Here is a 23,762-nt window from a genome sequence, read left to right on the forward strand (position 1 = left end):
TGAGGCAGAGCAGCCCTGGGGAAGGGGTCTGGCAGCCCCCCTTCCCCCGCCGTAGCGTGGCTCTATCTTGAACTCATTCCCAGTCCTCTGAGCCATTTGCCACCCTGCGAGGCCTGTGTCCGCCACCCTGCTCTCGGGGATGCGTGGCTGGGGCAGCCACAAAGCCCTCAAGGGTGGAACTATTTGTGCTGTGGCCTCCCCCAAAGAGCGCTTCCCAAAGGCAAACCCGGCTTTAGGGTGCGTGCAGGGGAAAAGCTGCCAAAGCCACCGTTCAGATGTGGGTTAAGCCCTGGGCTTGCAGGAGAGCTCGTGTGACACCACCACGGTGGTGTGAAACCACCTCCTGAGAAGCACAGAGGACACGGGGTGGGCCCAGAGGAGACCCCACAAGTGCGGGAGGCTTCTTTATCCCATCTGCAGTGCCGCAGCTTCCATCACCCCCTGAGAAGCACAGAGGACACGGGGTGGGCCCACAGGGGACCCCACAAGTGTGGGGCTTCATGTTTATTCCATCTGCAACGCTGCAGCTTCTTGGGCACAGTGTGCAGTGAACAGGAGCCCCCACCTCAGATCACAGAGTCATAGAATCACAGAAGAGATTGTGTTGGAAGGGACCTCAGAGCCCATCCAGTGCCACCCCTGCCATGGGCAGGGACACCTCCCACTGGATCAGGGGCTCCAAGCCCCATCCAACCTGGCCTGGAACCCCTCCAGGGATGGGGCAGCCACCCCTGCTCTGCGCACCCTGGGCCAGGGCCTCCCCACTCGTATTATGAATAAATTCCTCCTTACGCCTCTGCCCGGCTCTCCCTCCCCAGCAGCCCCTCCCCCCGCGGGGGCCGCGGCCCCTTTAAATTCTGCGCGGCCCCCGCCCCCCCCTCCGCTTCCCCCTTCTATTTTTTTATGAATGAACAGCTCTCTCCGCCGGGCCATGCAAATCGCTCCGCTCCCATTGGCTGCCTCCGGCCACGCCCACCCGCCCGGCCTCAATGGCGCCGGGCGCAGCCAATCAGACCGCGCGGACTCTCGGGCGGCGGCTCCCGATTGGCCGGCGCGGAGGGTAAACAAGCGGCGGGGGCGGGGCGCGGCGGGGGCCGCTGGCTCGGGGGCTGCGGGCGGCGCAGAGCGGCGGGAGCGGCGCCCGGGCGCGGAGCGGCGCCTTCCCCGGCCCACCCGTCGGTCCCGCTGCTCGTTAACCCCCTCCCCGCTGCGGCCGAGCCCGCGGCGCCCCGGCCGGGGTACGTGGGAGCGAGCGGTGGAGGGGGGTGGGGTGGCGGGCGGTGTTTATGAATGGCGCGGGCCGCGCGGTGTGAATGGCGCGGGGGGGGGGGGGGGGGGGGGAGGGCGCGCGCGAGCCCGCGCGGGGGTGGGGGGGGCGGAGTTTATGAATGGGGCGCGCGGGGTGGCGTGGGAACGGGCCGAGGCCGCCGCAGCGCCGCGGGGAGGCGAAGCGGAGCGGATCGAAGCGGAGCGGAGCGGCCGCTGCGTCCCTGCCGGGCTCCCCGCTTCCCCCGGCGCGTGATGTCACGGCTGTTTCTATAGAAATCGGGTGACATCACGAGCCGGGGGGGCTGCGAACCGGCAGGGCAGGACGGTGCCCGCCCCGCGGGGACCCGAGACGGCCCCGGGACTCATCCTGACACCTTCCTCCCCGCCGCCCCCCCAGCCGCGCACCTGCCGGACCCCGGGCGGGACCCCCCCTTCCCGGGCCGGCGTCGATGCTGAGCGGGCCGGGGGCTCTGCCCGCCTCCCCCACACCATGGACGGCTTCTACGACCAGCAGGTTCCCTTCATGGGCCCCGGGGTAAGTTTGCCCTGGGCCCCTTCCCCCGTGCCCTGGTGGGCCACCCGCTCCCCTGTACCCTCTTGTCCTTGGGGGGCCACCCCGCTGTCCTGCTGCACCCCAATCCCTGGGGAGCCACCTCCCTGCACCCCCATCCTTGTGGGACCACCTCCCTGCACCCCCATGCGTGGGGGTCCATCTCTTCCCCCCAGTTCTTGGGCAGCCTCCTAGCCGTGCACCCCTCTCCTTCGGGGGCCAGCCTTCCTTCCCCCAACACTCCCACCCTAGGCGGACTACCTCCTCACCCCATCTTTGGGGGGCCGCTTTCTCTTCCCGCTGCACCCGAATCCTTGTGGGACCACCTCCCTGCACCCCCATCCTTGGGGATCATCTTCTCACCCTGTCTTGGGCAACCTTCTAGCCCTGCACCCCCGTCCTTGGAGGGCCACCCTTCCTTCCCCCAGCACTCCCACCTTTGGGGGATCATCTCCCTGTCCCCCTGCACCCCTATCCTTGGGGGCCACCTCCTGCACCCGCATTGTCTGGGGGCCACCTGCCCGTCCTTGGGGCCACCTCCCCGAGTTCTTGGGGGCTGCCGCCCTCACGAGCCGCTCTCACTCTTGTCCTCGCAGAAGTCCTGCGCAGAGGAGGGCCGAGGCCGGACGGGGTCCGATAGGAAAAGGAAATTTTTGGAGACCGACCTGGCCCACGACTCGGAAGGTAGGCAGAGCTGCCCTTGGGCAGCCACGGCCTCGCTGTGGCCCCGTGAAACCACTCGCCTTCCATTCATCGGGTTAGAAATAATCCTGGAAATAATGGCAGTTTTATTTATTCTTCTGTGGAGTGCATAAGTCTTTCACTCTGTTCCAGAGCTCTTCCAGGATCTCAGCCAGCTCCAAGAGGCCTGGCTAGCTGAAGGCAAGTCTTTACCTCCTCCTTTTGCTGTGTAAAATCTCCCTGCGAGTGTGTTTTGAACTGAAAACGCCATAAAACCGTGCTTTTTTTTTTTTTTTTTGGTTTTTTTTAGCTCAGGTCCCTGATGACGAACAATTTGTCCCAGATTTCCAGTCTGACAACTGTAAGTGATTGTTCTGGGTTTTCATTCTCTAGAGGAGGAAATGTTTGGGTGCCTTTGCAAAACCTCACGCTGGGTTTGAAGCTGCTTTCTTGGGTTGTTGCTGGGGCTAACGCTGTGAAATCATGGCCTTTTGGGAGAAAGCACATGCGGTTTGGGTTCATCGAGATAAAACTTGCAATGTAAATGAGGAAAATTATAGCCAAACCCTTTGAAATGGCTCTAACTGATCTCCGGGCTCCTCTGTGCCTCGCTGCTTGTTTGGAGTAAAGTTGATTTGCTTATAAATGCTCTTTTTCCTTTTCAAGTGGATGTGAGAGCCTGCGCTGGGCTCCTCGGTTAGCCACAAGCTCTGCAGTTTCTGGAGCTTTTTACAGTCCTGGCTCGGTGCTGTTGGCAAGAGCGGACCTGAGCGGTGAAACTTGAGCCGCTTTAAGCAGCATTAATCACTGGCAAGCAAGCGTGTTTAAAAGGAGGCCAGTGAAAATGCGGTCCCTCTTGAATTGCATAAGAGGGAGAGTTGGTTCGGAGTCGTGGTTCGTTGCCAGAGTGGGTTAGCGGCGAGGGCAGGGGCTGGTTAATGGCGTGTGGTGCTTGCGCGGTGTTGAAGGCTTGGTTGAAGAGGAACGAGGGGGGGAAATCGGGATGTTTTGAGTCGTTACCTGGCAAACAGAAGTAGGAGCTTGGTGTTGGTGGCTGGGTTTTGCTGCCGAGCCAGACGCAGCTACAGAACTTAAAGGAAAGCAAATCTAGCCTGCAGTCGAACAGATTTTTCATTCCAGCTTTGTCACAGCATGCAGCAGGGTATCTTCTCCTACAGTAAACGCATGTTAATTATTGCTCTTTGATTGCTTCTGAGTGGGAAGCTTGCCATTAAACTGTTCCAGACAGCCCAAGTTTCAGATGCGCTTCTTTCCCTTGCTCCCCTGAGATAAAAGGCGAGCCCAGAGTCAGAAACCCAACTGGCTGTTGACATCCAAGCGCAGCCCGGCAGCTCTTGCTCGGAGCAGTAGAAACTGCAGTGTGCGTGGGAGGGTGGCTCGTAGAGCTGAAGCTGTTTCCAGTGCCTTTTGGCAGTCTCTTGTTTCCTTGTAACCTGAAGAGCTCGGAGAGGAGACACAAACTTTTCTGGGCGATGCAGGCATAGAGGAAAAAAAGAAAAGACTTCTGGTTGAGGCTTAAAATGTCTTTCTGACCTGCTCGGTCTCTGCAGACCTGGTGTTGAAATGACTTTGTCACTCAAAAAGAGATCTCTCTGTGTGACTCGCTGCTATAATAACCTTCCTTAACTTTCCTGGGGTGAGAAAGCAAAGATTTGCTTTGCTGCCCTGTAAGGGGCTGTGCTGGCTGGGGAGCTCAGACTGGAGGGGGATGGGGAACCCAGCTCTTCTCTACCAGCACTGGAGAGCGTTTAAAGACGAGAAAGTCTCTACCTTACAGCTTTCTGGACCCGTCTTCTCATTTCGCTCTGGTTTTGAGCAGTGTGGGATGTAGGAAGAAAGAGAGGAACAGATCTGGTGCAGCCTCCCCCTGCACGTGGGGTTTGCTCATGGAGATGTGCTCCTTTCCCAGGCTGGGGGGTCACATTGGGGTCCAGTGCCCGATAGCTCCCAGAGAAAGGTAAATCCTTTCCTAGTCCATAGGAATGCTTACGAGCATGCCTTCAACTCTTCCTGCGGTTGTGTAGCTCCATGCCTTTTCCCTGAGGAAGCTGCTGCTCTCTTTTATCCCAAGCAAACGATCTCTTCCTCCTGCCCTGTGGCTCTGGCATCCCCAGGGCCAAACTTCGTGATGCAGCATCAAAAAGGGACAAACCAGGCTCAGTTTTTGACCTCATTGCCGTGGGGAACACGTGGGGAAGGGTGACAGGTTGCTCTGCCAGAGAGGAAATCCTGCAGTGGGATGGGGAAAGCGGGATCCCTCAAAGTAGGGATGTTCTCAGTGCTCTGGACTGAGGAACAAGAGGCTGAATTTGGTGCTTTTAAGCTGCCTGAGAAGCGGCAGGTTTTCCTGGGAAGACGAGGAGGCTGTGGGTGACTCCTGCAGAGTTTGCTGTGCCACATCCCTGGCCAGGTGTAGGTGTGGGCTGGCTGGCGTGATCCTGCGGAAAAGGGTGTATGTACAATGTTATACTTCAGTCGGCTCTTTAAATAACTGGGGAGCAGTGGAGTCGTGCTGTGGAGATACCACCAGAGGCTTTGCCCCTTGCAGGGATTTGCTCCCACAGGACTTTTGCCCCTCCTGCATGGGCGGCACGTGGCGAAAACCACAGCCAGGGCGTGGAGTGGGGCTTCTTACGCACCGCAATGAAAGCAGGAGGTTTGTTTCGGAGGCAGGGCTGTTTAAACAAAGGAAAGCAGGAGCCTGGCTTCTATTTCTGTCTCCTCTCCTGGCGTGACCTTGGGTGCGTCCTGTAAGGCTCGGGGATGGAGGGGCAGGCGGGGAGCTCGGCTCCCAGGTGACCGCTTGAGCGGGTGCCAAGGTCCCCTGGGCTGGAGGTGGTGGTTTGGTCCCCATGGCTCGGGCGGCGAGAGCTGCCAGCAGAGAGCCAGCGTCCTCCAGGCTCGGCCTCTTAGAGGTTCCATCATGCTGATGGTTGGGAACAGCCTGTCCTGTCCCCCACTTGGGGATTTGGCAGCTATTTAAGGCCCCAAACAGCTTTGGGGGTCACCTTTCTCATGGGAGACGCCCAGCTTGGCTGGCAGTGCAGCACTGGGGGGATATGCCTGAGCCCCCCCAACCTTCCCCTCCCAGTTGTGCCACGTTGCTGGCCAGGCACAGCAGTGGCACACGGGGCTGATCCCCTCGCCTGGGCTTAAAACAGCCCGGAGTGGGGCCACAGGTGCTTTCCCGTGGCTCCATCGTGTGTGTTGTGTGTGCTGAGGCATCTTCTCCAGCCCCGTCTAGAGTTGAGATCCTCCCGCTGCCTATTTTTCTACTTTTTTAGCTTTTAATTACAGTGCCGAGCGCAGGACCGGAAAGGTTAAAAACACTCACGAGCCCAACGTGCCTTTGAGGCGCTGGGACAGAGCATCTCTTTCCTTGGGGAACCCTCCTGGCGCCTTCCCTGTGTGCTACTGGGAACCCAAAATCCCAGTTCCTTCCCCTTGGGCTCCCACCCTCGGGTGCCCCAACTGGTCATGAGCTCGGTGGCGAGAGTGCGTCTTGCTGAGCCGCGCGGGGTTTGTGTAAGGAATCCAAACGTTGCACAAAGTCCGGACTCGGCCAGCTGCTCTCTCTTAGGATCTTAAACCTTGTTTTGCTTTCCTTGAATGGCAGCGCTAAGCTCTGGGGAAATTTTTTCTTCCCTTTTTTTTTCTTTTTTTTCTTCCTCCTCGGCCGCATGAATGGAGCGCTCCAAATTGTTTGTGAATGGAGGGTGGTGCCTGCTCAGAGACTTGGGGTTGGTGTTTTTTTTTTCCCTTCAATGAGTAACCAGACCCCATTGTACGGCTGGCGGAAAAACAACCCGCTCCAACAACACGGAGCCTGTTAGGGAGAGCCATGCCCGCGATAGGCAGCTGGAGCCCTTCCAAAGCCAGTTCCCCTTGGCTTTCCCATCGCTTGCGGGGTGCCCAGGCTTCGCCGCCACTGTGCCGGCCCCCCGTTAAGGTTAGAAATGCTGAGAGCGGCAAAACTTTGTTGGAGTGGGGGGGGGAGGAAGAAGGGGGGCTAAATCCGGCTTGGAGAGGGTGGAAGGCGTGCAGGGGGCTGTGCTGGCTCAGCTCTGGGCTTCGTGTTTCAAATCCTCCTTTGGAGGGGGTTTTATGCCCTTGGTACCAGCTGTGCCGGGCTGTTTGGAGGGGGGGGTGAAGGGGGGGAGTCAGCAGCTCTTTAAAGGTTTTGACAAATTAGGGGAGCAGCTAATTACCTGGCAAGCTGTGAACAGTTGTCCTGGAGCTATTTGCTCCTCTCTGCTGTAGCTGGGCTGTGTTTAGACTTTGCATGAAGCTAATACTCTACTTCCGATTAGTCTTGGCTCTCGCTGCAGGCACTATTTAGGTAAAGATCTCCGAGGCGCTTTCCCTTTCCTAGAGCGCCTGCTTTTAGACGTTAATTAGGCTAAGCTTATATCTCTTGATTTAAAACCATATATCGCGAGTGGGCTTGGGGAGCTGTGAAGGATTTGGGTTTAATGGAACACTTCCAACATTTCCCACTTGAACTCATCCAATTGGGAGACCCCAGGACTTGGATCCCTTTGGAGCACCTTGGCTGGGAGGAGGTGGATCCCAGTTAGCTGCTGATTCTTTGGCCACCAAACTGGGAGATGGGTCTGCCCTGATGAGGTTAAGGGGGGTCGCTGTGTCCTGCTTGCAAGCTCTTGGAGCTCCAGGCTGTCAACCCCCCTTGTTCCTCGCCTCAGGGAGGAACCGCTGTCTGCAGTGCCCAGGCTTGTCTGCCCTCGCTGATGGGTTTGGTGAAACAATTCCCCTTCTGTGCGCAGTGTCCTGGGCTGCTGGGACTGTCCCAGCCCTGGCAGCCCTGCCACCCTGTCTTGGTCCCCCAGCATATCAGGGTCTGCTGGGGCATCATCCTGCCATGGTTTGGTTGTCTGGTTTCCCCTGGGGGGTAATTCAACACCTGATTCCCAGGCAGATGCTCCCCAGGGGTGGGGGTGATGTCCCCCATCACCTTCTGCGTGGGTGAGCCCGTATCCCCCTCTGTCTCGTTGCAGTGGTCCTGCACGCCCCACCGCCAGCAAAGATCAAGCGGGAGCTGCACAGCCCTTCCTCGGAGCTGTCGTCCTGCAGCCACGAGCAGGCCCTCTGCGCTGGCTATGGGGACAAGTGCCTCTACAACTGCTGGTAGGTAGGACAGGGGTGGTTGCTGCCTGCAGACCCCTTGGATCACGGCGCGGGGACTTGTCTCGCTTGGCAGCCTGGTGTCCTCGGTAGCATTTCCATCAACCCCCGTCTCCTCTCTCCTCCGCAGTGCCTATGACAGGAAGCCCCCCGCCGGGTTCAAGCCATTAACGCCGCCCGCCACGCCGGCATCTCCTGCGCACCAGGGATCGGCTCTGCCGCTGCCGGCCTCGGCCGTGCCAGCAGCTGCCCATGGGGCGGCTCCGACCCCGCACGCGCTGCAGGAGCAGAGGCAGCAGACCTTCGCCGTGCCGCGGCCGCCTCACCCGCCCATGCACATGCCAAAGATGATGTCTGAAAACCAATATCCTGCAGAGCACAGGTAACGCTTCCTCCACCTAAGTGAGTGCTGGCAGCTTGTAGGTGTTTATGGGGACTTAGATCCACTTGGGATCATAGAATTGTGGAATTGTTTGGGTTGGAAGGAACCTCAAAGCCCATCCAGTGCCACCCCTGCCATGGGCAGGGACACCTCCCACTGGATCAGGGGCTCCAAGCCCCATCCAACCTGGCCTGGAACCCCTCCAGGGATGGGGCAGCCACCACTGCTCTGGGCACCCTGGGCCAGGGCCTCCCCACCCTCACAGGAAACATTTCTCCCTAAGATCTCATCTCCATCTCCCCTCTTTCAGCTCAAAACCGTTCCCCTCATCCTGTTCCTGTACTCCCTGATCCAGAGCCCCTTCCCAGCTTTCCTGGAGCCCCTTTCAGCACTGGAAGCTGCTCTAAGGTCTCCCCACAGCCTTCTCCTCTCCAGGCTGAACAACCCCAACTCTCTCAGCCTGTCCTCGTCCAGGAGGTGCTCCAGCCCTCACATCATCTGTGGCTTCTTCTGGACTTGCTTCAACAGATCAGCTCAGGAAGGGTGTAGGACTGGAGGGATGGATCGGTGCCTCAAAAGGTGGGGAAGGAAGAGGGATGCCCATCCCTCTGTGGTTGCCAGCCGTGGGCCATTGCTGTCTGTTGGGCCCTGTAAACCAGTACAGCAAAACTTGCTACTTCCCAGTGGGATTTCATGCCTCTTTCTCTCCACAAGGCACCTAACAGGGACCTGCTCCTCCCGGCCCCGGGGACACCAGGCAGAGCCTTTGCCTTCCCATAGGGAACGCGAGGGCGGCAGAGGCTGCAGCGATGGGTGATGGTACCGGGTTAGGGCTCCCACTCTTCTTTCCCACCTGCTTTAGCTTTCTGCCATCTGAGCTGAGCCCCACCAGGCTGGGGAGCTGCGGAGCTGCGGTCAATCCTTATGTCCCCTCTGCATCGCACAGCATCCCCATGATTTTTGGGGCTGTGGAGGGAGAAGCTCTGCTCTCGGCTTCCTCTCCAAGCCGTGGCTTTCTCTTCCATCATCCCTATGTCCCCAGAGGCTTTGCCAGACCCCTCCCTCACCCTGGGTTTGGTGCTATCCGTCAGTGGCACCACGCGGGTCACAGTTGACCTCCAGCTTTGCTTGTGGCCTCCTGGATGGCTTTGAGGTGGTGGCGGCTGCAGTGTCACTGGTGATGGGATGTCCCCACGGGTGCGGGACTGGACGTTGCAGCTTGGCAAAGGCCATGCAGTAGGGCCTTGGGATGCGCCTGCTGCGGGCGAGCATCCCTGCGCAGCCAAGCGGGGCTTGGATCTGGGTGACCTTCAAGCTATGCAGGGGGGCTGGCTGTGACCCCTCGGGAAGCGCCATGCCAGCACGGGGCTTGGGTTTCACTCAGGAAGGGCAGAGGGACACAGCTCGGAAATGGAGTAATCCCAGCTCGGCAGCTGGGAGGGCTCCAGTTACAAAGCCAAACGGCGCACGACCGGCTGAGAGGAGCCGAGCGTGGAGATTGGAGATTGCCTTTCAAGGTGCCGGAGGGCAAGGGGATGCGGCAGCAACCGCTCGAGATGCTCCCTTATCCATCACAGTCCGGAGAGACTTTGCTGGGGCTTGAGCTGGCAGTAGCAGCACCCTGGAGCCGAAAATAGTGCTCCCTGTTGCCGACTTCAAGGTTTAATCCCAGCCGTGCAGGCGGATTAGCGGCCAGCTGGGGCTGGGGGGCTGCGGAGTGGATTTGGCTTTGCATAAATGCCTGCCTGGGCGCAGCATCCCCTGGGCCCCGCAGCTCTGCCTCCACCCTGGGGGAGATTTTACTCTTGGGTGGTGGCTTTTTGTGTTTCCCTGATATCGCTGGTGCAGCTCTGGACTGTCATCTTCGTGCAGCGCTGTGCAACGATGGTCCATGTGCTGCTCTGCTCCTCCAGTGAAGGGTTCCCAGTGCTTGGAGGGTGATGAGGCTTCCCAGCACCCCATGGGGAGACCCCTCATGGTGGCTTTGCTCCTGAGGGACCATCCCGGGTGGACATAACAGCACTCAAACCACCCCAGGAGCACCCTGGGCTGAGGGCACCGATCCAGCATGGGGTCCTGGGCTGGGAGGGAGCTGGCAGTGTGCTGGTGTGGCTGACCCTGCTGCTTCTAGGTAATAGTAGAATCACTGGGATGGAAAAGACCTTTAAGATCATGAAGTCAAATTGTCCCTGTCTGCTACTAACCCAGATCCCTGAGCACCTCATCCACCCATCTGTGAAACCCCTCCAGGGATGGGGACTCCACCACCTCCTGCGCAGCCTCTGCCAGGGCCCGAGAACCCTTTCTGTTAAGAAACATTTCCTGATGTCTAATCTGAACCTGCCCTGGTGTGATTTGTGGGCATTTCCTCTCGTCCCATCACTTGGGAGAAGAAAGCAACACCCACCTCGCTACAACACTGCTGCATCCCTCTTCCCCCCAGGTTTCAGAGGCAGCTGTCGGAGCCCTGCCACCCCTTCCCGCCGCAGCCCGGGGTCCCCGGGGACAGCCGCCCCGTCTACCACCGGCAGCTCTCGGAGCCCCTGGGCCCCAGCGCCCCCCGCCCCGCTCAGGGATTCAAGCAGGAGTACCATGACCCGCTCTACGAGCACGGTGGCCCCAGCCTGCCCGGCCCCCCCGGCCGCGGCTTCCAGCCGGCCATGGGCATCAAGCAAGAGCCCCGGGACTACTGCATCGACTCAGGTGGGTGCCAGCGCTCGGGCGGTGCCAGCTACCCCGGCAGCACCCAGGGCGCGGGGCTGGCTCTGCTCTCTGCAGCTCACGGCTGGCAGCAGGCGCGGGGCTGAGCGTTGGGCAGCAGATGCCGGAGCTCCTGGGATACCAGGCTGCTGCTCTGACTGCAGTGCGAGATGATCTTTTCCTTTGCTTTTTCCTCCCTCTCTCCCCCCAGTGCCTTTTCTTTCCAAAGTGGTGGGGCTAGAGCAGGCGTTCGCCGCATGCCGAGTGGCGTGGGCTGGGCTGTAGCTGCGGGCTGGGGTGCCCCGTGGCCCTGGCCTGGGGCCAGCTGTGAGGTCTGGCTGCTGGACCCCATCGGCATCATGGAAAAAATCCTCTAATCGCCTTAGGACCTAAAAATACCCCAACCTCGGGGTGGAGGGTGGCACGGCCGAGCAGATGGCAGGGGAGGCGCAGCGATGCCTTCCTTCCCTCGAGGCCTGAATGGTGCGATGAACGCTTGAGCTGACTTTAACCTTGCCCCCAGTGCTTGTTTTTGTGTCCCCAACCCCGATCGTACTGGTTTTCCCCCAGCGTTGAGGGTGGCGGCAGTGGCTCAGCGTGTGACCGGGAGGGTTTGGCTGCAAGACGTGCTTGAGTGGAAGATGTTGTCAGGCACTTGGTGGGATGTGTGTCCTTATGGTTACTTTCTTCTCCCTTGCAGAAGTGCCTAACTGCCAGTCCTCGTACCTGCGCGGGGGCGTCTTCCCCAGCAGCCATGACGGTGAGCGCACCCGTGGACCCCTTCCACTCACGAGCATCCTCAATACATCCCATCCCGTCCCTCCTATCGGGCAGGCAGGGACCCCTTCACAGCTGCCAGAGCTGCACCCAAAATGCCCACAAGAACCTACATGTGAATAGCACCGGCACTACCGCTAAAATCAAGAGCCATGCCACGAGGGCACGGCGGTGCCGTACTGCGTAATCTGGGATAACGCGCCTGATATAGCTGCTAAGAGGGTTTTGGTTCCCCAGCTCCCTGGGGTGAGGGAGGGACAGTGCTGCGTGGCGCTCAGCCAGCGAGCTGGTGTGATGCCACCGGAATAACTGGGGATGGAGCTGCTCCTGGAGCTGGGGAGGGGGTCGTGGTGCTGGACTGGGCCAAGCCAGGGGTGTGTTGGGGTCTGGCCAGGCTGCCGGGGCCCCCTGCTCACTGAGGGTCTTTTTCCCCCCCTAGGATTTTCATATGAAAAGGACACACGATTGTATTTTGATGACACGTGCGTGGTACCAGAGAGGCTGGAGGGTAAGGATCTGGCCCCCAGAGCGGGGCTAGGGGGTGGTTAGTGCTCATGGAGGGAGATTCGGGGCTGGGTTCTGCATCTGCCAGGGTCTAAGGCCAAGCCATGCTGGTGTGGTGCTCTCAGGAGCCGCCAAGCATTGTCCTCTGCACCTGCTCGGCATCACTGCCTGGCTCCATCCCCACCCCTGCCGCCCACCCTGAGCCTCGCGTGCCTGCAGCTCCGTCCCCTGTGCCTCTGCCCTCTCTGATGCTGCAGCCCAATCCTGCACAGGGGTCCTGGTGCAGGGGCCAGCCCAGCATCACCCTCTGTGTCTCCTGCTGGGTGACACAGCCCTGGAGAGGGGCCCAGCCCAGGTGTTTCACCAGCCGTGTCTTGGTGTGAGCAGGTAAAGTGAAGCAGGAGCCCACCCTGTACCGCGAGGGCCCTCCCTACCAGCGGCGCGGATCCCTGCAGCTCTGGCAATTCCTGGTCACCCTCCTGGATGACCCTGCCAATGCCCACTTCATCGCCTGGACCGGCCGGGGCATGGAGTTCAAGCTGATCGAGCCCGAGGAGGTACGGGATGACAGAGCCGGGGACACCCTGGGGGTGGGGGTGCAGATCCTTCCCATGAAACACAGCACTTCACGCTTGGACTTCAAGCAAGACACATGTTTTTACTCTCCGGGCAGCTTTTGAGGGCCAGAGGGAGAAGCCAGCTGCGCTAAGCAGCCGTTGGCACTTGCCTGTTATCTCCTCTGCTGCCTCTCGGCACGGCATGCGCTCGGCTCCCGGGGCCGCCGGCCACTACCAGCCGCGGCGGCGTTGCCCCTGTGCCGCGCCTTGCTGAGTCTCCTGGCACATCCATGGCTCCTGCCCTCCCAAACTGCTCTGCTCCTCCATCCTGGTTCCCCGGCAGCAGCTTGGTGCCGGCGCGGTGCCGGAGCCGTGTGGTTCTGCAGGAGGGTGACACAGAGGAAGAAGCAGTTTGGGCAGTAATTGAAAGCAGCTGTTAGCACCGAGTGGCGCATTGTGGGTAATTACCCATAATATCTCTTACGCCACGTATGGAAATTGTATGTTTTTTTTCTGAAGCGGCTTTTTTGTCAGGCTCCCCTCATCAAATGTCTTTTGATTCGGCCACCGGGTTGGCAGTGTTGGCGATGTGGCAGCCGTAGCTTGGGGCTGGAGCTGCGATAGGGCGAGGGGGAATGGTTTTGAGCTGAAAGAGATGATGTTGAGAGGAGATCTTAGGAACAAGTGTTCTCCTGTGAGGGTGGGGAGGCCCTGGCCCAGGGTGCCCAGAGCAGTGGTGGCTGCCCCATCCCTGGAGGGGTTCCAGGCCAGGTTGGATGGGGCTTGGAGCCCCTGATCCAGTGGGAGGTGTCCCTGCCCATGGCAGGGGTGGAACTGGACAGGCTTTAAGGTCCCTTCCAGCCCAAACCATCCTATGATTCATTTATTGCAGCAGGTGGGGTGCTTTCCCAGACTCATGGTGATGCTTTCACCTCTGGCTGCTGCAGCCCCTCAGAACAATCCCTCACCCTGTGCTTCAGTTACTTTCCTGCCCAAGCCATGGGTGGAGCCTTCACGGCTGCTCCCTTTCTCCCCGCAGGTAGCACGGCGCTGGGGCATCCAGAAGAACCGGCCAGCCATGAACTACGACAAGCTCAGCCGCTCCCTGCGCTACTACTACGAGAAGGGCATCATGCAAAAGGCGAGTGACCCCTGTGCCACGGGATGGGGGGGTGACCATCCCCTGTTGTCACCCCAGCATCATGGGGCACAGCCGGAGCAGGGTTGTGTCCAATGCTCTCCATGTTATTCCGGCGGGGAAGGCGCAGGGCCCCTCTCATGCCTTTCTCCTCTTCCTCCTCGCAGGTGGCCGGCGAGCGGTATGTCTATAAGTTCGTCTGCGATCCCGATGCCCTCTTTTCCATGGCTTACCCCGATAACCAACGCCCCTTCCTGAAGACGGAGCCCGACTGCCCGGTGCCTGAGGAGGAGACGGTGCCGCTGACGCACTTCGAGGACAGCCCCGCGTACCTCCTGGAGATGGATCCCTGCGGCAGCCTTCCCTACGCTGAGGGCTTCGCTTACTGACTCGGCCGGCCCGCAGCGCCACGAGCACTAGCACATCATCCACTTTGGGCAAATACGGTTTTGTAAAGAACACTTTTTTTTTTGTTTTCGCTGATCCTAAGAAGGTAAAAAAAGAACCTGAAGCCACCAAACCGCATGGGTGCACACACCCAGATTGGAGGAATCTAAAATGCCCGGTGTGTGTCATTGCCGAATTCCCACCTTCCTGTCCAAGGGCTAGTGCGTAGGACTGCCCGTGGTTGGCACCTCCCGCCAAGCATCGCCGCGAGGTTTTTAGGGTGACGGGAGCTAAGGACGCGAGGGCTGCCGGCTCCGGCCGTGCCCCAGGACTGGGCTCGAGCCAGCGTGGCTGCCGAGCCAATTGTCACGACAATCTGCTTTGCATCGAGCGTGATCCGCGTAGCTGCCTTGTGTGGTGGAAAGGGCTTTGATTTGCACAGAGGAGGGATGCGGGGAGCGGGGTGGGGGGCGCTTCTTGCCCAGCACCCCGGGGCTGATGTGCGCAGCATCCTACCCCGACCCCACGGAGCCTTCTGCCTTCTTCCCAGCCCTCCCTGCCCCACTCTCGTGCTATAACCTGGTGTAACGGTTTCCCTGCCTCCTCTCCGTGCCCTTCTCGCTCCTCCTTCCCAGCTCCAGCTGCGTGCCAAGGGTTGCATTTCAGGGAGGAGACCCTGACACTATCTCCCTCTTTTTCTTTTTATTTTTTTTTGGTGGTTCATGGGGGGGGTGGGTAAAAAAGAGTTTCTAAACTGTTTTTTGTAGATTTTTTGTATTTTAAGGCAAAACTATTTTTTTTGCAGCCTGGCTGCTGTTCCCAGAGCCCCTAGGGATGCCCTTCCAGCTTTCCCGGTGGCAGGGTTGCAGCAGGGAGCTGTGGGTGCCCGCAGCTCACTGGGATGGCTGCTGAAGTATCTGGTCCACTCCATTTCACCGCTCCAGTCCCCTTGCGCCCGGAGCCAGGGCTCAGCTGCGCTCCTTCCTGCTCGGCACGGCCTCGGAGCTGGGCTGTAGGGCTGCGGCGGGCAGGGACGGTGGGTCCCCACCCCGCTCCCCCTCCACGCTGCGCTTCCTAACACTCCTCCACCACTCATATATCCATCCCTGCCTCTCCCCCACCCGCTACATGTTTTTTGTTGTAAATGCTGTATAGGAATTTTTTTTTCTCTTCCTTACTTAGCTTTGGTTGGATTTTTTTGACTGATTAATTCTTTTTTTTTTTTTTTTGGCAAGTATGAAGATTAACCCTGAGTAGACTCGGTTGCTCTCCTGCGGTGGCGTGCACCACGGGGAGCGTTCAGTTGTGGGAACCCCACCTTGGGGACAAGGTTTTAACCGTTTGCTCAGTGTGGCAGGTCTACAGTGCAGAAGGGGTTAATCTGAGGACTGATTTGAAATAATCTTTACTCGAGCAGGGCTGTGTATCTCCTGCAAAGCTGCATTACATTCTGTACTGTGTACAATAAAGGAACTTGCTTTCTGTTCCTCCCTGGCTGCCTGGGCCCCTGCTTTGCCTGCATCGTGGGATCTGCCTCCGGATCGGCTTTTGGGAGCAGAAGTGGTCCAGGGTGCAGCACCTTGTGTGTGGGGCCATTTGGCCTTCTTCAGAGCTGGGACCAGGTCATGATCATTGAATCCTACTTTGTGGTCTCCTCTGGACCCGTTCCAATAGTTCCATCTCCTTAGGGGATTCCAGAACTGGGCACAGGACTCCAGGTGGAGTCTCAGAGCGGAGCAGAGGGGCAGAATCCCTCCCTCCCTGCTGGTCCCACTGCTCTGGATGCAGCCCAGGCCGTGGTTGGTTTCTGGGCTGTGAGCACACAGTGCCAGCTCAGGTTGAGCTTCTCCTCCCCAGCATCCCAAGTCCTTCTCTGCAGGGCTGCTCTCGGTCATGTCATCCCGCAGCCTGGATTGGAACCACAGTCCTGGTTCCAGTGTGCATCCCTGGTGAACGCCACTTTTCATGGATCTCCATCTAGACATCAAGCTGTTGACCACTACTGTCTGGATGCAATGATCCACCTCATTCCTTATCCCGCGAACAGTCCACCTATCAAATCCATCTCTCTCCAATTTAGAGAGCAGGATGGGGGGACTGCTTCAAAGGCTTAACAGCAGTCCAGCTAGATGACATCCACTGCTTTTCTCGTGTCTACTGCTGCGATCACCCCATCACAGAAGGCCCCGAGGTTGGTGAGGCAGGACTTGCCCTTGGTGAAGCCCATGCTGGCTGTCTCTGATCGCCTTCCTGTTCTCCGTGTGCCTTAGCTTGGCTTCTAGGAGGATCTTCCCGGGTACAGAGCTGAGGCTGACAGGTCGGTAGTTCCCAGGATCCTCCTCCTTTCTACCCTTTTTAAAAATAGGAGCACTGTTGCCCTCCTCGCAGTCACCAGAGATTTTCCCCTGGTGACCTTCGTTACCCCAGGGCTGTCCTCTCCTCAGCCCTGGCGCTGTTGCTCCTGCATCTGGACGTTGCCACATCCAGTGAGAGGATCCACTTGAGATGGGAGAAGCTCCTCCCCAGTGAGGTGCAATTTAATGTTGCCTCTTCCCGGGGGTTTCTCAACAAGTGGGTCCCGTTGCCTCTGTCCCCTCTCTCCTGGAAACCCAAGCCCGTTGCCATCAAGCAGAGCTAAAGCTGGTAGAGACCTCTCAGTGCTGGGACCTGCAGAGGACAGTCGTGCCAGGAGCTCCTGCCAGTGCTCTCCCAGCTCTTACTGGTTGGGAGAAACCCCCTGGAGCAGCAGGGTCTGCAAAAGGCTGAAGGAGGTAGGTGGAAGGTGAGGGCTGTTCCACAAGGACTCGGCCCAGTTAAGGGTCTGCGCTGCCCCTGACGGGCTGGAGAAAAGCTCAACCACCCTCGACACGGAAGGTTCTTATGTGCCACAATGTTCTTTATGTACTGCACCTTGCCTGGCCACCAGCCACATTGCTAATAGATCCTTGAGCTGCTCTTCATCTTTCTCTCTTGGCTGTCTCCTAGCCCGGGCAGGGCAAAGCAGTGTCCTAAACGCCAACCAAACCCCATTCATCCTGCAGAAAGCTTTCCAGGAGTTAAATCAGCTGCCTAATTCCTGAAGGGACCTTTTTGTGCCCCCTAGGGAGCTCTGCGGCACCAAGCCTTGGTGTCCTGGCAAGCAAGTCTCTACATGATGCTCAGGTAGACTCTCCTGTGTGGGCAAACCTGCAGGGAGACATCCAGGTGGGAAGGAGCCACAAGGCAAGTCCTTCTCGTTGTGTCAGGATGGTTGGGCACCCCCAAGGGGTCCTGGTGTGGTGAACCCACCCAACCAGGGCACACAGCCTTGACTCAAGCCAGGCTCCCAGCTCTATCCTGTGTTTGTTTTCTCCAAAGCTTTGTCCTCCGCCTAAGAGCACAAAATCAAGTTAAAGAAGAGGGGATGCAAAGAACCTTGCTGGCAATCTGAGCTCCAGACGACAGTGATCAGTAATCCCATCTCGATGGGGATTGCAGCAGGCTGAGTCCTGGTGCTCAGGATGGAGGAAGGGGAAAACGGGGCCACCGGCAGCGCTGCCGGCAGGCAGATGGTCCAGGGCGGCGGGCCCTCAAGCCGCTGGTGTGGCAAGTGTGTGGGACCGGTTAGAGATGGTGAGGATGAGCAGATAAGGCAAAGCTTTTCAAAGCCTTCATCGAGCAGCTTGTCATGGCGCAATGCAACTGGCCCTGCAAATCCTGCTAGGAGGGGCCAAAAGCACCCCGTGAGCTGCTCTCGCTGAAGGGCGAGGACAAGAAAAGGGGTGTTTTTCTATTCCAGCCCATCAGTGTGGGACAAAACGCTTAAGACACCAAAGGGTTTGATACCACACTGGTTTTTAAGCACTCCGGGCATTAAGAATTTGCTCCTGGTTTGATCCTGCCACACATCGCACCTCCCTCAGACACACACAGAGGCTTTTGCTCCATCCAGAGGGCATGGAACTGCCCTGGGTGTGTAGTTGCACTCCTTTCCTCCCCACCCTGCTTCCTGAAGGCAAGGGACAGTCTATGGCTCCATGTCCTTCCTGCAGCCCTCCCAGGCCATGGGGACAAGAGCTCCATGGCAGCCCAGAGCCTGTGCTAGCCTTTACCAGGAGTGGAGGAGACAGAGCGGAAGACATGGAACTGCTTCCCAGCTTTCTGCACACCTCCTGGCCCATCAACCACCACAGCAGGACCTGGGGACGAGTCCTCCTCGGCCATACTGTGGTGTGCAGTGGGACAGGGAGCCATTCCCGGGAGCACTGCTGGCGCCAGCTTCCCTCCCCTCCAGGACCACCACTGCCCCATCCCTGGGACCACCCACCTCCGTCCCCTCCTCGCACACCGTGGCACCATCTGCCTCTTGCTTTCTTCCCACTGGGGAGGATGAAAAGGAGCAAGCAGAGAGGATTGGAATGACGAAGCAGCATTTTGGGGAGGATTCAACCACTGAGGCTGGGCAAAACCCTGGTGTCGGTGTCGGTCTCCCCAACCCTTCGTATCACAGCTTCCACTTCCCGTTCAGCTTCTGGGGTAACAAGGCCATCAGTGATTCAGGGTGACCAACAATTTGTGGTAGTGTGTGAGCAGATGATAAAACAGCAGCTGGTATTGAATAATAATAGGGGTTTTTTTTTCCTATCTTTTTCTCTTTACAGTCTCTCAACATGCACCACGCTACTCCCTCCCCAGAATAAGAACTTGGTTTTACCAGATAGTCCAAAAGACAGACGCGTGTTAAGAATTATTTTGAGAAGAGGAGCCCATAAATGGGAGAACATCATTACAGCCTTCGACACATCCATAATTCACTGAGTGCATTTCTGCTCTCCCCATCTCAGGAGGATGTAGCTGGACTGGAAACCATTCAAACAGCACCAGACGTAGCCAAAGGTCTGCAGCAGCTCTTAGACACGAGCATATAAATAGTCCAGCACTTCCGCCTAAGGTAGGATTTGTGGCTCGGGGACTTCATATTTAATAGCTCTTGATGGAGTTTCCCATCCCTGACTGGAAGAGCATTTGTGGGAAGTATTACTGCCCACACAGCTTGTTCTTACAGCAGACGGAAGGACGGGCAAACCCAGCGTGCTGCCGAAACCAGGGGTGCCAAGAGGCAGCTCCTGTCAGGTCAACGTCCCTTTGCCCTTTCAGGTATGATGTAGGATCCTGGCATGGTGCACCAATTTGTGACAAATACATTTTTACACAGCTTTAATTTAAGTTTTTATTAACAGTTTTGAGATAAATCACAAGTTTACGCTAATTCCTATCAGCACTTAATCAACAGCTTAACAAAGTGATTCAACAGAGTTTGTCATGATCGACACCGCTACTTAGGTAGGGTTTAGACTGGTAAGGTTCACGTGAGACTTCTTGCATGGCTCTGTACATTAAACCACACACACAAGCGCAAAGATACTTGGTGAGATGCTGCAACCAGGGAAACGGTGGCTGCCCCATCCCTGGAGGGGTTCAAGGCCGGGCTGGATGGGGCTTGGAGCCCCTGATCCAGTGGGAGGTGTCCCTGCCCATCACGGGGGGTTGGAACTGGATGATCTTTAAGGTCCCTTCCAACCAAACTATTCTGTGATTGTATGAAACACACAGAGGTTCACCTACGGCCAAAATTGCCCTCTCCTCGAGTCTAATGAATTACTGGGGCTGCACAAAAACCTCAGTGTGTCTGAATTTCCAGCCACTCGTGAGGCAATAATACCGGAATAAGCTTCAGAATCCATTAGCCAGTTGCATCATTAAATGCTCTTGGTGCCACAAGAGAGGCTCCGTCATTCTGCAGCCCCTTTTCAGAGAGGCATCAACAAGAAGCTCTGTAGAGGCTCAGGTGGAGAAGGGGGTGTCCCCACCTCAGTGCAGCAGAAGCAAGCGGGGGTGACGTCCCTCCTGCGTGGTGGGGCTGGGGCTCACCTGCCTGGGAGTGAAACGCTGGCATGGGTTTTCCAGAAGGGGTGGAAGTCCCATGCCTGGAAACATTCCAGGTCAGATTGGAGATGGGGTTCTGAGCAACCTGATCGAGTTAAAGCTGTCCCTGCTCCTGCAGGGGGGCGTGGACTGGACGGCTTGTAAAGGTCTCTTCCACCCCAAACCATTCTATGATTCTGTAAGTCCAATACCCGAAGGGGACCTACAAGAAAGTTGGGGAGGGACATTTTACAAAGGCTTGGAGTGACAGGATGAGGGACAATGGGTATAAACTGGAGAGGGGCAGAGTTAGACGGAACATAAGGAGGAATTTCTTCACGATGAGAGTGGTGAGGCCCTGGCCCAGGTTGCCCAGGGAATTGTGGCTGCCCCATCCCTGGAGGGGTTCAAGGCCAGGTTGGATGTCCCTTGGGCAGCCTGAGCCAGTGGGAGGTGTCCCTGCCCATGGAGAGGGTTGGAACTGGATGGTCTTTAAGGTCTCTTCCAACCCACACAATTCTACGATTCTATAATTCTATAACTTGTCTGGTGTACAAGTAACCAGCTGTAGCATCTTATTTTGAAAGCTTCTTAGTTTAACATAAATGAAACCATTCTTGGGAAAGCAAGCAGCAACCGATGCCAGAAACCATAAGTTCTTACACCACCGGGCTACCATAGCTCTTACCCTTGCAAGGGGTGGCCAAGTTCTGATCATCCCTTTCCCTGCTACAACCTTGCTCAGAGTCACGAGAGGATCCAGTAAAAGAAGGGCTCCAAACGGCGCAGCCAGGCCAACCCTGGTACCAGCCTGGGCAGCACCTTCTGAGGGCTGGAACCCACCTGCTGCCCCAACGCTGTTCCCTGCAAGAGGATGCACCCAGGGTGACCTGCACCCAGGCTGGCAGGAATCTCTTTTAAATATAATCTCTCGACTTCTTGGCTGTCTCGGACCCAGGAGAGGGCAGCAGCAGCCCAGGCTGCAGCCTCAGCTACCCTTTCCAAAGCTCCTTCAACTCCTAAGCTGCTCAGAGAAGGCTGAGAAAGAAAAACAATGGGTGCAGGGAGCAAGCAGAAAGCCAAACCGCAGTGGCCAGCAATTCTCTCTCAGGCTTCAAAATTGTTTGCTTTCAAGGTGCAAGTGGAAAGAAAATGGTCTTTCTTTGAAAACAAACTGGAGGGCCAGAGCTTTCCACAGCAGCCTTTCGTTGCTTTGATGTCAGTGAGCACCGCACGGGTGCTTTTTACAGCACCAGAGAAGGAGGTGGTGGTGATGGGGATGTTCCCTGTAGAGGTGGAAGGTGGGAACAGGCAGTGCGTGAACTGCACACTGTTGCAGGGATGCTAAAAGCCCATGAGATCCTGCTCTGGAGCTCTTGTAGCCTCACTCAGAGAGCTTCAGGATAATGAAACAGGCTTACCAGCACTCCACGGGCACGCCGGCCGCCTGCCCCTCGCCGGAGGCAAGGTTAGACACAAGGAGAGTTTCTACTTCTCCCCCTTGGTCCCTCAAACAAGGGCTCCTTCCCACCCAGTGTGAGGTTCACAACTGAACTCTGTGAAGCTTGTAGCGCACATTTACAGTCGTAGCATCACCTTTTCTAGGTCAGCACCTCCCCACACGGCTGTGGCGCTGCTTTCCAGCCCAGCCGGCCTGGTGCCACCCTCCTAGTTCTACCAGATGAGATCACCAGGATGAGTCACGCAGCAGGTGAGTGGGAGGAGGACATCCTCATCCTCACAGCCACACTGAGACCTACCCACCGTTTTGACAGCACAGTGCGGGGCCAACCTTGGTTTTGCTGCAGGAGCTCCCATTTCTGCAGGTGTTGGTCTTCTCCGCGGCACGCGGGCAGCAACGTGTCCCTCTCCTGGCGCGCAGCACAGGGCTGAGCTTGCAGTGTGGCTCCTTCTCAGGCAGGCTCGATTCATGCCTTTGATTTCTTTCTTCTTTTTTTTTTTTTCTTTCAGTTCACACCCTCTGAAATCACAGCAAAGTGCAAAATTGTTGCTTACCAAAGCTGTTCTTCTGCAGTGAGTCATTGAAGAAGGAGCCTTGTCACTCTGCCAGACACAGCCTGGTTCCTTCTCTAAATGTAACGCACAAGAGAGCAGCTTGCTGCTCCGCTTGGCCTTCAACCTGCCCACACCCCAGGGGTTACCCATCCGCCCTCCAGAGCCTGGACAGAGTAACTCCTGCATTATTCCCACCTCTTTGTTGACCATCTGTTTTCACCCAATGGCTATAAATTTGAGAGGCGCAGATTTAGACTGGACTTGAGGAGGAATTTCTTCATGGTGAGGGTGGTGAGGCACTGGAAGAGGTTGCCCAGGGATGCTGTGGCTGCCCCATCCCTGGAGGGGTTCCAGGCCAGGTTGGATGGGGCTTGGAGCAGCCTGGTCCAGTGGGAGGTGTCCCTGCCCATGGCAGGGGGTGGGAATGGATGATCTTTAAAGTCGCTTCCAACTCAAATCTTTCTATGATTTTTGGGTGAAGGCTTCATACATCTGTAAGCTGACTTTGTTTCTATTCCTTTAGTCGTTTGTGCAGCCTGGAGCTCTTGGACATCCTGATGGCTTGAAGCATGGAGGCTGTCACTCAGCAGGATCGGCTAAGGACATCCGGCTGTCCTGCTGCATGTGCTGGGAAAGCATCTGTGAGCTACTGAGCTTGAAGCTGTTGGACTGATGAATGCCATGGTCCTCAATGCTTGTAAGTACAGTGACATTTTGGTGATGCCAGGCTTTGCACCAGGCTAGCAGCTTGTCTGGGGAGCTACCGCTGTGTCCAGCACTCCTACAAAATTGCTCTTTTACTCTTTCATTTGGAAAAACATTCAGCCAAACTCAGTATTGCCTCTTGCACCCACAACTCCCTCCCTGGTGGCACTGGGGCAGAGGAGAGGCTGTGGAAGAAAGAAGCAGCAATAATGTCTTCACATCTGATGCTGCGTCCACACCAGCTCTTGGGAGACATCCCAACAACCACAGCCAAGGTTTTGAGGGCCACCAGCTTTATGAACTACGTACTTTCTTTTTCCCTTGAAGTGACATCTTTTGTCCTAAGTCTGCAAAGTCAATGGGAATGGTGTGTTCTCGGCACCTGAGAAAACCAACGAACAGCATTAGGTGTCTTAGTGCAATTTAGAACTTAGTTTCTTACCTTCAGGTTTTGGACTTCTCCTTCCCATCACACAAGGTTTTGGTATTCTTCTTCAATCATTATCAGAGACTGGAGTCAGATAGAGGTTTTTTGGAACCTTCTCTCTTGTTTGTAGTGAGAGACACAAGCTTTCTGTGACTGCTCTCAGTTCCTTCCCTAGTCTGGAGTTGACACAGACCCAAACCCCATTGCTTAGATGCCTCTTGGTCTCCTCCACCCAGCTGCAAGCAGCTCACAGACCACCAAGCCCTGAATTTTATTTTTTCATTCTTTTCTCTCCTTTGCAGAGACCCTCCCAGCTGACTCCTGTGCTGGAACCCCTGACCTGGATGCTGGGCACCTGACTCTCAGACCTTCGCTACTATGAAACCCTTCCAAGACCCAGAAGAAGTGGACATCTCTCACATCACGCTCAGCTCTGAAGTCCAGAGCTGTGTTGGAAGCAGCTTTTGGATCAGAGCAGGTCTGGCTCCAGGGAGATTGGCTTCACTTTTCTTTTTTTTTGCTTTGTAAAGCAATGAAGAATTCATCCACCAGGTGAGAGGATGTGACAAGATCTGGCCTGATAATTTCATTTTTCTTTAAAA

General features: G+C 57.1%; 1 protein-coding gene across 1 annotated transcript; it reads left to right on the plus strand.

Annotated features, from left to right (window-relative positions):
* Positions 1-1,084: 1,084 nt before the first annotated feature.
* On the plus strand, positions 1,085-15,602 carry ETV5 (ETS variant transcription factor 5). The gene is made up of 13 exons (XM_054074810.1): positions 1,085-1,238; positions 1,667-1,804; positions 2,416-2,503; positions 2,654-2,701; positions 2,811-2,861; positions 7,537-7,666; positions 7,794-8,045; positions 10,489-10,748; positions 11,446-11,505; positions 11,962-12,030; positions 12,414-12,583; positions 13,623-13,724; positions 13,889-15,602. Exons 2-13 carry the CDS (start codon positions 1,760-1,762, stop codon positions 14,108-14,110), a joined length of 1,497 nt encoding a protein of 498 aa, XP_053930785.1. The 5' UTR covers positions 1,085-1,238; positions 1,667-1,759; the 3' UTR covers positions 14,111-15,602.
* Positions 15,603-23,762: the final 8,160 nt, after the last annotated feature.

The sequence above is a fragment of the Cuculus canorus genome, chromosome 9 (assembly GCF_017976375.1).
Source record: "Cuculus canorus isolate bCucCan1 chromosome 9, bCucCan1.pri, whole genome shotgun sequence".
NCBI classification, from domain to species: domain Eukaryota; kingdom Metazoa; phylum Chordata; class Aves; order Cuculiformes; family Cuculidae; genus Cuculus; species Cuculus canorus.

Bases quoted from the DNA above. Each gene is read 5' to 3' on its own strand.
- ETV5 (XM_054074810.1), top strand. From the start codon at position 1,760: ATGGACGGCTTCTACGACCAGCAGGTTCCCTTCATGGGCCCCGGG. The intron at 7,667-7,793 runs GTAGGTAGGACA...TCTCCTCCGCAG, and splicing joins AAGTGCCTCTACAACTGCTG to TGCCTATGACAGGAAGCCCC. The intron at 13,725-13,888 runs GCGAGTGACCCC...TCCTCCTCGCAG, and splicing joins AGAAGGGCATCATGCAAAAG to GTGGCCGGCGAGCGGTATGT.